The 13,456-nt window shown below is 44.3% G+C and overlaps 1 protein-coding gene across 3 annotated transcripts in view; it reads left to right on the forward strand.

Annotated features, from left to right (window-relative positions):
• The first annotated feature begins 311 nt into the window (after positions 1 to 311).
• OPTN (optineurin) overlaps positions 312 to 13,456 on the forward strand; it is a 43,518-nt gene continuing 30,373 nt past the window's right edge. For 2 of the 3 annotated variants that reach the window (XM_040967953.1, XM_040967954.1), the window contains exons 1-2: positions 8,298 to 8,644; positions 11,547 to 11,749. In XM_040967953.1, coding sequence (XP_040823887.1) covers positions 8,479 to 8,644; positions 11,547 to 11,749 — 369 coding nt within the window. In that variant the 5' untranslated portion in view covers positions 8,298 to 8,478. Of the gene's footprint in view, positions 416 to 8,297; positions 8,645 to 11,546; positions 11,750 to 13,456 lie in introns of those variants that run through there. The other variant, XM_040967951.1, reaches the window with a different exon arrangement.

A 13,456-nucleotide genomic window follows, 5' to 3' on the forward strand; every position in this document is an offset into this window, starting at 1 on the left:
TTCCTGTGGCTCCGGCCTCGTATCATCCCGCAGGCCAGGTGCGGGGAAGGCCGACTCGGCCTCTTCGTTTAATTGTAAATCCATTTAACCTCCGGCCCTCGGGGTTACCCCGACTCATTGGTGCGCACAGCCGGCCCTGCGCGCTGCGCGGGGAAGGGACGCGGGGAGGCGCGCAGGAAGCGGGAGGCGCGGCCTTGTGGGCGTGGCCGGGGCGATCCCGGTGGCCGGTGCTGCGGTCAGCTGAGCGCGCGGGGCGGGAGGCGAGGCTCGGCGTCCGCCCCACCGAGGCTCCCGGAGCCCCCGCTGCCCCTGCCGTCACCCCCGGGCGGCGTCCGCATCCGGGTCCGGGGCCCTGCCCCTGCGGCACGATGCCGAGGAAGCAGTGACCCCGAGGGAGGCCGAGCGCTGGCGGCGGGTGAGCCGGGGCCGGGGGTGGCAGGGACTAGACAGAGGTGGCTCCTGGGCTGGCGAGGGATCTGTCCGGTTCCCACCGTCCTTCTCTGCGACCCGGAGCCTGACAGGGTCGGAGTGGCCAGGAGTGCGGTGTCCCTCCTCCGGCGGGATGGCTGCTCTTGGGAGGTTTTCCAGGCCCTTGGCTGAGCCTGACCTGCTGTCAGGGACAACCCCAGGGGCCCTTGTATCGTCCCCCTGCCCCCAACGCACCCCTCTGGCCCTACTGGCCTCGAGCGAGTTCTCCTGGTTCGAGGTGGTTCGAGAGCCACGTCCTCTCGCAGGTTGGGAATGACTGTGCAGCCAGTTCTGTGTTGTCAGGAGGAAGTGGGTGAAGGCCCACCTGGCGTTAACGAGGTGCCCGCGGGGACAGCAGCGGAGAGCAGTGGTTCCCCTCTTGTCTAACTCGCTGGGCTAACTCTGCAGCCTGCAGGGAACCGGCAAGTCCGAAGTGGCTGGGAGAAGTGGGCGGTGTGCGAGAGGGACTTGAAGGTGAATGTGGTTTCTACCTTCCATCCGGAATGTGTAAACTGGAGGCAGTCAGCACTGCCCGAGGAAAGTGAAACCTGGGTTGTGGCCTGGCCTCCACCTCCGGCAGAAGAAATGGGTGGGAGTGTGTGCCCTGGAAGTGTTAGAGGATGGATGGGGAGCCCAAGTCTTAACTACGTAAGGCACCAGAGGTTCCAGAGCAGGTGCCAAGGCCAGGGACTACCTAATGTGGCCTGTAAGGAGGTGGCAATGATTGACTTAGGTCTGCAAGGTGGTGGTGGTTGTTGTTGTTTTTAATCTGGTTTTCTACTGGGCCAATTTTAGTATTGTATGCAACATTACAAAAGTTACAACTTTTTAGTTTGCATGTTATTCCATGGAATATATTTAATCTTCTGCCTTGACCCCAGCCCCTCAAAATCAGGATGTTGTTCTCGGAAAGGAACAGGTCAGTGTATTATTACCTTCCCATAGAACCCCTCCTTTAAGTGATAACACATAGATATTGTCCCCACAAAATACACCTTCTTCCCAGCCCCTGCTTTCCTAAACGTAATACACTTGACATACCTTGTAATTTCTTTAGTATTTAATGGAATAGTAAAAATCAAAATAAAAAATCAAAAGGGCCAAAATTAAACTTTTTATTTACTTTTGTGGAAAAGCAGAGAGTGAAAGCTTTTTTTTTTTTTTTTAACTGGTTCACTATCTAAATGCCTACAACACCTGGTGACAAGCCAGCCTGAAACCAGGAGCTCAGAACTGAATCTGAATCCAGGTCTCTCGCTTGAGTGGCAGGGACCCAAGTTCTTGGACCATCATGTACTGCCTTCTAGTGTGCACATTAGCAGGAAGCTAAAATCAGGAGTGAAGCTGAGACTCAAACCCAGGCACCTGCCTGGGATTTTTTTTTTCTGGTTCACTCTCCAAATACCTGCAACAGCCAGGGCTGGGTCAGGTGAAAGCCAAGAACTTAGAGTTTCATCCAGGTCTCCCACGTGAGTTCGAGAACCTAAGTACTTGAGCCATCACCTGCTGCCTTCCTATATACACATTAGTAGCAAGCTGGATCAGAAAGAGAGGCATTGGTACTCAGACACTGGCAGCTGACATCCCAGGCAATGACTTAACCAGCCAAGTGCCTGCTCCTAAAGTTACTTTTTAAAAATAAAATGTTTAATTTGGAAAGAAAAACTATTCTAAAGTTTTCTCTTTTTTTCCACTGTGACATGTGTGTGAGGATTGAATAAGAGAATGTTACAAAACAACATCCAGATGCCTTTGTAGTAACATAAAAAAAAAACAGTTCTAATTTAAAAAAAAAAATCTTAACAGCTGATTTCAAGAATCTGGAAATGAATACCATAACACTGCAGAAAAATTTACCAATACTAGCATGCTGGGTTTGTCACCTAACACAGTAGAAGCTATTTTAAAGAATTTTAAGTTAAAAATACCTCATTATACTTTCATTTTCAACAAACACTGAGGGCCTGCTGTGGGCCAGTGTGTAGTGTGTCTACAATGCTGATATAGATTGATATAGATGGCAGGAAGTATGGGAAGAATGAGGAGGTTAAAGTGCAGAATGCTCCTGGGCACTCAGAGGAGGGTGTTTATATTTACACAACTTGTCATGTTTGAATCAACACTGACTCATCCCGGGCAAAAGGGAAGCCTTCTTTGCAAGCAGAGGTCGGAGGCAAGGCGGGAGGCCAGAGGTCACCAGTGCATAGGCTGATGCAGACTTTGGAAGCCATGCTGATAGGAAGCTGAAACTGTCTTGTATGGGAGGGCGATACTCAGGAGAATGACTTCATGTTACAAAAAACCATCAAGGTAGTAGGGCTGATGTGGGAAAAGGTAGAAGGCAAAGCATGTCAGAGGTTAAGCAGGTTCACTCAACAGATTCTTACTGAATCCTTCCTTATATGTGTCAAGTAATGTTCTCACTGTTGAGGATACAGTAGTGGACAAAATAGGTAAAAACCCTGTCTTCCATGGAGGTCAACATTCCTGTAGTCCAAACCAGAGAAGGACCTGGGCCAAGCCTGTGGGGACAGAGGGAAAGAGGTGGCACATTTTAGAAACATTTAAGGGGTGGAAGTGAGCATTTGGGAATGAGAATAATCAAGCATAACTCCCAGGCTCCTGCCTGGTAAACAATTTAATCTATTCCCATTTTCTGTATACTCTAAAACATAAATTAAATATAACATATATTTAAATATATTTGATATACATTTAATATATATAAATGAAGCTGCTTTTTAAAAAATTGAAAAGCAGGGTGACAGAAAGATCTTCCATGTTCTCATTTACTCTCTAAGTATTTGCAACAGCTAGTTCTGGACCAGATCAAAGCCAGGAGTCCAGGACTCCATGCAAGCCTTCTACATATGTGGCAGAGCTTAGGTGCATCTACTGCTTTCTCAGGTGCGTTGGCAGGCAGCTGATTCGGAAGCTGAGCAGCCAGAAGTTGAACCAGCACTCTGATATGGGATGCTGAGGCTACAAATAGATTTACCCAATCTGCCACAACACAGGCCCTAGTGTGGTTTCTTTTACCCCATTTGTAGGATGTATATGTACTCTTTTTTTTTCTAAGATTTATTTTATTTTTATTGGAAAGGCAGATATACAGAGAGGAGAGACAGAGAGGAAGATCTTCCGTCCGATGATTCACTCCCCAGGCGGCCACAACGGCTGGAGCAGAGTCAATCCGAAGCCAGGAGCCTCTTCCGGGTCTCCCACGCGGGTGCAGGGTCCTAAAGCTTGGGCTGTCCTCGACTGCTTTCCTAGGCCACAGGCAGGGAGCTGGATGGGAAGCGGGGCTGCTGGGATTAGAACCGGCGCCCATATGGGATCCCGGGCATGCAAGGCGAGGACCTTAACCACTGCGCCACAGCGCCTGGTCCCTATATGTACACTTTAAAGTCCTTTGCCCAGGGCACTGATGGGTTTAGGTGATGTGATCTTGGAATCTTAGTTCCTTTATGAACCCAAACCAAAATTTGATAACAGTCAACTAGTGTCCTGGATAGAGAAACAAGTTTCATAGTTAAAAGCTAGCTCATCGGGCCCAGCGCGGTGGTGCAGTGGTTAAGGTCCTCGCCTTGCATGCCCGGGATCCCATATGGGCACTGGTTCTAATCCCGGAAGCCCCGCTTCCCATCCAGCTCCCTGCCTGTGGCCCGGGAAAGCAGTCGAGGACGGCCCAAGGCTTTGGGACCCTGCACCTACGTGGGAGACCCGGAAGAGGCTCCTGGCTTCGGGTTGGTTCAGCTCCAGCCGTTGCGGCCGCCTGGGGAGTGAATCATCGGACAGAAGATCTTCCTCTCTGTCTTTCCTCTCTGTATATCCGCCTTTCCAATGAAAAAATAATAAAAATAAATCTTTAACAACAACAAAAAAAAGGTTGCTCATCCTTACTTGTGATTGGACCTCTGAATGCCTCATTAGTAAATTTGGGAATTTAGTCACATCAGAAAAACAGCCTAAACTTATTTTCTGTCCAGTGTCCACTTGTGGAAGTCAGCATAAGGCAGATCTTGTTAGACACATACAACTTTCTGGTGATCAGTCATCCTGTAGAAGGAAGAGACCTTTGTCTCTAAAGTCATTGCTCATATATTCTGTCACTGAAGTGTTAAGGCCTAGTCTGTGTGAGCATGTGCCATGCAAACAAGACATACAAGACATGACTTTCTTGTACTAGACAAGCTGGCCGACTAGACTCTGTTTAGGTCCCTACATTCCCAATATCAGAGGGCCTAGGTTCAACTCCCAGCTCCTTTCCTGATCCCAGCTGCCTGCTGATGTATGCTGCAGGAGGCAGCAGGTGATAGCTCACCTGGCTAAATCTGTCACCCCCGAGGGATTCCTGAATTGAGTTTCTGGCTCCAGGTTTTAGCTTGACCCAACCCCAGCTGTTGTGAGCATTTGGGAAGTGAACCAACCGTTTCTTTCTCACCATATCTGCCCCTGACATAAATAATTCTTAAAACAGACTGGATAAATTTTAGTCCAACTCAGGAATGTCTACAAAGACAATGATGTAATTACTTGACCTCTGAGATTAGCAATAAGGATTAGGGGCTGACACAATAGTATAGTAGACAAGCTCTCACCTCACATGCATTGGGATCACATACAGGTGCCAATTTATGTCTTGGCTGCTCCACTTCCATCCAGCTCCCTGCTGGTGGCCTAGGAAAACAGTAAAATGGCCCAAGACCTTGGGACCCTGCACCCGTGCAGGAGACCCGGGAAGAAACTCCTGGTTCCTGCCTCCTGGCTTCAGATCCGCTCTGCTCTGGCCATTGTGGCCACTTGAAGAGTGAATCAGCAGATGGAAGATATTTCTGTCTCTCCACTCTGTACACCTGCCTTTCCAAGACAAATAAATAAATATATCTTAAAAAAAAGAATAAGAATTAATACTAGTGGGAATCCACAGAACAGATTTAGGCATAAAACCTAGAAGAGTTTGCTTTTGACCGTCTACCAGGTAGCTCTCAGACTTCCTCATTGGTGAGATCTTGACAAATCCTGTACTGTAGTTTATCCTTTTCATGGTTAGATGTCATCTTTGCTTAGAAATGATACAGCAGTTGCATTACTGTGAGAAAATCTATTAGCAGGTGAATCTTTGTAATAAATGGCTTAGTTTGAATTTCTGTAACCTTGAAAGGTGGATGAGAGGATTTTTTATTTACTTCTGAGTTTCCAATTGGAAGTAGCTGGCAGTATTATTAAAGACTTTGAGAACTAAGCTTTATAACTGGCATTCTCCCTTAGATACTTCACAGGTGCACTGTATACTGATAGTGCACATGGTGATGGCCCTCAAATCCTCTAAAATCACAGAGCAGCCTTTGGGTCACCAAAAGTCAATTAAATTATGGTTAGCAAAGCTTTTAGAGTTAATATTTGTACGCTTACATTTGCTACATGTGCTAACTTATTTACTATTACACTTGCATTACCAAATTTTTCCTAAGACTACTGTAATTAGGATAGGGTATACATTTGGGTTTTTTTTTCATATTTTTGACAATTTTTACATAGTTAATTAGGGTAAAAGGGTATACATTTGTAAGAGGAGGATATTTGATGGGTCTGTGGTGAAAGACAGCAATGGGACTGTGATCTCAAAAGTACTAAAGAGTTACTTTTTTTATAAAAAGTTTATTTATTTATTGGAAAGTCAGATATACAGAGAGGAGGAGAGACAGAGAGGAAGATCTTCCGTCCAATGATTCACTCCCCAAGTGAGCGCAACGGCCAATGCTATGCCGATCCAAAGCCAGGATCCAGGAACTTCTTCCGGGTATCCCACATGGGTGCAGGGTCCTAAAGCTTGTCGTTGACTGCTTTCCCAGGTCACAAGCAGGGAGCTGGATGGGAAGTGGAGCTGCTGGGATTAGAACCGGCACCCATATGGGATCCCAGGCGTTCAAGGTGAGGACTTTAGCAGCTAGGCCACACCGCCGGGCCTAAAGTACCCTAAAAAGAGTACTTTTTACAGGATTGTTAGTGACCACCATTTGCCAGATGAACCAATAAATAATACAAGAGAATGGGTAGTTAATACAGCAGTTTTTACTGCTTGTGATGCCCGTATCCCATAGCAGAGTGCCAGAGTTAGTGTCCTAGCAGTTTCTTGCTAGTGAAAACCCTGAAACACAGCAAGTGGTTGCTCAAATACCTGAGTTCCTATGCACTCACATAGGAGATTGAGTTCCTGAATCTGGCTTCAACCCAGCTTAGCTTAGCCCTAAGGCTTTTGGAGAATGAACAAGCAGATAGGAAAAATTATCTGTCTCTATCTCCCTCCCTCCCTGTATCTGTCTCTCTCCCCACCTCCTGTTCTTCCTACCAGCCCCTCTCTCCCTCTTTCTGATTTTAAAATAAAATAGAATTTAAAATTGAATTTAAAAATTTTTTGAGTAATTATAAAAATTATAATAGGAGATCAGGTGACTTCTCAAGGCCAAACAGCTGACCCGGTAGGAGGGTTTTTCTATTGTCTCCACTAGTGCAGTCATGCTTTCTCTTATTTCCTTGTAAAATGTTGGCAAATTGAGAAGAGGAGATGAGTTGTTGCAGCAACTAAAATAATTTTTAATGGCATTATGGTTGTACTTGTGGACTTATAAGGGAATAAAAGAAAATCAGACATATTTCTGAACAACTTTCAAGGCATCATCTTTCTTTTCTTCTTTTCCTTTTCTTCCTCTGTCCTTTCTTCCCCTCTTTTTATTTGATTTTCTCTTCCCTTTCCCTCTTTCCCTCTACTTCTGGGAAAGCCATTAGGATAAACAGGTTTACAGTAAGATGAAGCCAGACACATCTCAGATACCTGGTCAGATATCTATTGGATGCCTATGCCATACGTACTATAACAACTGAATACCTGAGGAACTTTAATGTTGATGAGTATAGATACTAAGATTGTATCCTTAGGTCCATTTTAATATTCCTCTGCAAAAGAAGTAGGAACACCATGATTTGGTAATCGTTAGCACCAAGATGATTCAATGGGCCCAGCGGCGTGGCCTAGCAGCTAAAGTCCTCACCTTGAATGCCCTGGGATCCCATATGGGTGCCGGTTCTAATCCCAGCAGCTCCACTTCCCATCCAGCTCCCTGCTTGTGACCTGGGAAAGCAGTCGAGGACGGCCCAAGGCTTTTGGACCCTGCACCCATGTGGGATACCCAGAAGAAGTTCCTGGATCCTGGCTTTGGATCAGCATAGCATTGGCCGTTGCGCTCACTTGGGGAGTGAATTATCGGACGGAAGATCTTCCTCTCTGTCTCTCCTCCTCTCTGTATATCTGATTTTCCAATAAATAAATAAATAAATCTTGAAAAAAAAAAAGATCATTCCATGCAGGAATGACTTTGTGTAAAGTCAGAAATGGCATTTATCCAAATTGGGAGTTGGGGGATAAGGATTAAAAAAATAATAATAACAGTACATTTGAGTCATTTAATGCTAAGCACTCCTGGCTTCTAGCTTGCTACCAGTCCCAGCTCTGGCTGTTCCAACCATTTGGGGAGTAACCCAGTGTATGGAGGATTCTCTCTCTCTCTCTCTCTCTCTCTCTTTCTCTCTCTCTCTCTCTTTCTCTCTCTTTCTCTCTCCCCAACACTTAAAAGTAAAATTTTAACAGTAATTTGCATGGGATTCAGTATTTTGCCAAACTCTATAAATCCTATGAACATCAAGATACACCTTTCCTCTTTCATTTCTCAATTTCTCACTATATATAACTTACCCCCTTATATAGCACCCTAAACTGATACAGCATCCATACACGTATATCCTTGAAACTAGAACATAATTTTTTATCCTTTTGTTTTAATTAAACAAAAGAATTTTAAACATTCAAAGTGTAGTTGGAGAACAAGTAGACAACTTTGGAAATGAGCATTAGCACTTGCAAGGGAATCTGTGGACCTTCTGGAGACTCATGGCTGGCAGAAAGGAACAGCTATATTTTCAGTTTGTGACTTTTCCATAGGAACTGCTGCCATGTCCCACCAACCTCTCAGCTCCCTGACTAAGAAGGGAGAAAGCCCCAATGAAACCACAGGAAATGGACCCCCCCATCTGGCTCACCCAAATCTGGATGCGTTCACCCCAGAGGAGCTGCTGCAGCAGATGAAAGAGCTCCTCGTTGAGAACCATCAGCTGAAAGGTGAGCAACAGGTTTTCTGCATTCGCCGTGGACCTTCAAGACATTCAGTCTCTTTGTACTAAGGCTTGCAGATGAGCTCCCTCTGCTGCTTCTCTTGGCTGGAGAAAGGACAAAGCATTTAACCTCTAGTAAGGCTAAAATGGCTTTCTGCTGATTATTGCTGAGATCGGGTAAGAATAAAAAGTATTCTGTGTATCACAGAGAAATAGCATAATGAAAGTTAACTTATGTAAAAGAAAAAAGAACGACTGCCATGATAACAGACTTAGTTCTAAATAACACCTCATTAAGAGAAAGTTCTGATAACTCAAGCTTTGAATTTTTGACATGGCTAGTGTTGAAATCTAAGAGTAATAAGACCTTCCTCAGTTTCTGGTTATCAATAGAAATCTGTGTTATAGTACAAGTACTCAAAATCAGTTTTCTTGAAACTTTTTAAGAACTAGAAATGACATTGGGCGCACTAGTTCTGTATAGAAATCAAAACCACTCAACCAATCAGAAAGCAGTAAGGTGAAGATGTGGAAATGTAAACTAGTACAATCATTATGGGAGACAGTATGGAGATTACTCAGATACATTGAAAATTGATCTAACATATGGCCCAGCCATTTCATTCCTGGAAATTTTTCCAAATAAAATCAAATCAGCCTATACGCTCATGTTTATGGCAGCCCAATTCACAGACCTAAGATACGGAATCAACCAAGATGCCCATCAATGGATGACTGGATAAAGAAAAATACACTATGGAATACTCCTCAGCCATAAAAAAAAAATAATAATAATGAAATCTTGTTTTTTTTTTTTACAACTAAATGGACCCAACTGGGAACCGTTATCCTTAGTGAAATAAGCCTGTCCCCAAAAGGCAAATATCATGTTTTCTCTGATCTGTGACAACTAAAACACAAAATACAAAAATGTAGTCTATATGAGTGAGATTGAAATTCTGTGACTCAATTTTTATGTATAGCTTTTATCTATACTCCTGGAGAATAGGTTTTATTTTTAATTTTTATTTTATTTTTAATATTGTTTACCGAGTTGAGAGGGATGCACACCCATATGAGCCTCCGTTTTGGGTGAAGAGGTTCAAGATATCCAGGAAGGTAAATGAGACAAATATTTCAGTTATTTTCTCTCTCTCTTCTCTGTTCACTGAGGGGAAAGAGAAGGGAACTGCTTCTTACTGTCAAACTAAAGCAGTACCTGGGAATGGGGGGACAGTCATTTGATGACACCTTAGACTCCATTGTGGGGAATAATATTCCAAGGGTGTTAACTTTATAGCTCTGAGACATTGTTGGTTTTGTTACACCAAGGTTGAGAAAATCTTTCCAAAGTCTGTTGGCTGAGCAAGTCCACTTGAGTGTATTCACAGGCCCAGGAACATTGCTGCAAAGTTTGGCCAGGAGAGTTGTCCAGCCTGTTCTGCTTTCCATCCTCTGATGAGGCACTCGACATTCTCTGCTGGCCTAGATGAGCTGGCTGTCATGTTCCCCATGTGCATGTGGCTATACTGTCCACTATACAGGCATCAGCAATCCCTACACATGCACTCCAATGTCAAACCACATAATTTGTGAATGCTGGAATTTGAATCCAGTGATCCAGTTGAGGAGTCCTGTAAGAACTATCACCTGGAGGGACCTCAGACTTGGATTCTTGAATGTGCCAACTAGTGCAAGGTCAGGCTTGGTCCGTCACCTGCACCAGCCAATGCACATGCTAGTGTATGCAGCTTCCTTATGAGTTCTGACCCCAACCCCATCACTCACACAAACTGATGGCTGCTGTTGTCCACCACAGCCAGAGCACTTATGCCCACCAGTGGGAGCTGCGGCCTGGCAGAAAGTCCCCAAAATCTCCCTGCCAGGCCCATTCCCAATCCTGGATCTTACACATGCCAATCGGTGTTTCAACCCAGCCTAGTATGGCCCACCCCAGTCTCAGCTCTAGCTGGCAGATATTTTAGACTAGCCTATCCCAGTGCAGCTCATACCCTGTCATGACTGTCATGTGTGCCTGCAGGTGCTGTAGCTGGCCCAGCCTGGCCTTCCTCCCCAGATCGTGCCCACACATATGCTGACAAGTGTTGCAGCCTTGCCTGGCCTGGCCCACCCCCCAGCCTTCGCTCTCATGCTCCCCAGCAGAAGCTGCTACTTGGCAGGGGAGTTACCCAAGTTCCCCACCAGGCCTGCTCCTATCCTGGATCTCACTCACGTCAGTGGGTTCTACAGCCATGTTTAGCATGGTCTGCCCTCAGTCCTGGTCTTTGCAAGTGCCAGTGGGTGCTGTAGCCTGGCCCAGCCAGGCCTCCTCCCAACCCTGGTGACTGCAAATATTGGTGCATTCCACAGTCCAGCCTGGCTTGGCCCATCACCACCTAGGGGTTTTGTTTGTTCTTTTTCTATTTGCTATCACAGACATCTTTCCCTGATGGAATATAAAGTCTGTGATCATAAAGTGAAGTGAAACGATACCATTGTGAAAAGAAAGGGAGGCAGGGAGGAAGAGAGGCAGGTAAGGAAGGAAGAAAAAAAGAGAGAAGAAGGGAAAGAGAAAGGGAGGGAGGGAGGGAGAAAGGAGAAAGCAGGGAGGAAGGAAAGAGAAGGATGGGTAGATAATGTGGCAGGAGGAAGAGCATAGTGGGAAATACTGCTGTGCTGCTGAATCTGTATCATAAAATATGTGAAATTTGTTCCCTTTATATAAATAAATTAAAGAAAAAACCCTACTCATGCTACTAAGGTCCTTGTCATGCTGGCCCTTGTACCCTGGCTAAGTCTGGCATTTTTAGATTCAGAGCCATGTGGGGAAGTGGGCTCTGGAGATTAGCTCATCAAAGTATGTCCACTCTCTTAGTTTTTGTGACTCCCTCACTCTGACCTCCACACAGAAGCCATGAAACTAAATAACCAAACTATGAAAGGACGATTTGAGGAGCTTTCAGCATGGACAGAGAAACAGAAGGAAGAACGCCAGTTGTTTGAGCTACAGAGCAAAGAATCCAAAGAGCGCATAATGGCCTTGAGTCTTGAAAACAAGAAGTTGAAAGAAGAGCTTGGAAAACTAAAAGGGAAGTCAGAAAAGTCATTTGAGGTGAGCAGACTTGTCACTTGTGATTATACTTTTTGAATATTTGCAATAAAAACTAGACTCCCATTTAACAATCTTTCATAATTGACCCTAGACTGGTGTTTTGCATGGTTGTGGAAGAAGTGTTTTGACTCAAAAGATTAGTTTCAGTTTTGAGAAAAATCTATTATTTTTATAAGGGGAATTTTTTTTTTGTAAAGCGTTAATCATAGTGATTTTAGTCAAAAGAGTATTGAGGTTGTAGATCAGTGTTTCAGTTGATTATAGAAGGTGTAGGTGGGACCTCTGATTAGAACTATCCAATGTTTAATTTATGCCTTTGATATAAAATTTCATTTTGAAAGTCTCTTATTGATAATTTTCACTTCTTGACCTTGTCCTTTCTCTCAGGGCAACAAAATGAACTTTTTTTTTTACTTTACATTTTCATTTTCAAAACTATTTGGCAAATATCATGTGATGAGAAACTATAATTGAAGAGAGAGAGAGATTCCTTTTTTTTTTTTTAAGATTTACTTATTTATGTGGAAGGCGGAGTTTGCATAGAGAAGGAGAGGTCTTCCATCTGCCAGTTCACTCCCCAAGTTGCCACAGTAGCCAGAATTGGACCAGTTTAAAACAAGGAACCAAAAGCTTTTTCTGATCTCGCACATGAGTTCAGAGGCCAAAGGTTTTAGGCCATCCTCCACTGCTTTCCCAGGCATATTTGCAAGCAGTCTGATTGGAAGCAGAAGAGCCAGGACTTGAACCAGTGCCAGTATGGGATGCTAGCATCTTTACTCACTGTGTCACAGCACCAGCCCCAATAGATACGTTTTTGCTGACCCAAATAACCCAGGAAATGTGCTTGGGTGAAGAAACATCATGGTGAAGAAACAACAGATTCATTTGAAATCCCTGCCAGTATCCCATAGCTCACTGGGGATTGTAGGTAAACCTATACTCTTCTTTTTCTTTCAAACCTGGCATTTACCATTTTTTGGGTAAAGCACTGGGTTGCTTCAGGGAGAATTTATTTGGAATATCATTGAGTTTTCCTGAGACTCCCTTGAACTTGTTAATTTTAAAAAATTTGTTGGATGAACAAGGAATGAAAGAAGAAAGAAAATAGGGAGAATGGTGTAGCATGACTTACAGCATGGAAAGTTATTTATGAAAATATACATCTTCTCAGTGAAATTACTCATCAACTCCTGGTCATGGGATGATAAAAACTTTTTGCTTGAATAAGTTTATATTTGTATCAGAGTGTCTCATTGTCAGTAAGATTTATCACATCTGATTGTTTTTCAGTTCAAAAAGTATTCAGTTGCCTCTTTGAGGAAAAAATGTTTCATCATCTAAACATTTTTATACAGTTCTTTTTAAAAGATTTATTATTTTTATTGGAAAGGGAGATTTACAAAGAAAGATCTTCCATCTGCTAATTCACTCCCCAAGTGGCCTCAACAGTTGGAGCTGAGCCAATCTGAAGCCAGGAGCCAGAACTTCTTCTGGGTCTCCCACATGCATGCTGGGTCCCAAGGCTTTTGGCCATCTTCCACTGCTTTCCCAGACCACAAATGGAGAGCTGAATGGGAAGTGGAATAGCCAGGACACCAATAGCCAGGACACCACCATATGGGACACTGGTGCTTGCAGTCAGAGGATTAGCCAATTAAGTTATCATGCCTGTCCCCAGAGGTAAACTTGGTAAGAACTGATCCCCTG

Source organism: Ochotona curzoniae, unplaced genomic scaffold (genome assembly GCF_017591425.1).
Source record: "Ochotona curzoniae isolate NIBS_2020 unplaced genomic scaffold, NIBS_Ocur_1.0 scaffold_4683, whole genome shotgun sequence".
Taxonomy (NCBI): Eukaryota; Metazoa; Chordata; class Mammalia; order Lagomorpha; family Ochotonidae; genus Ochotona; species Ochotona curzoniae.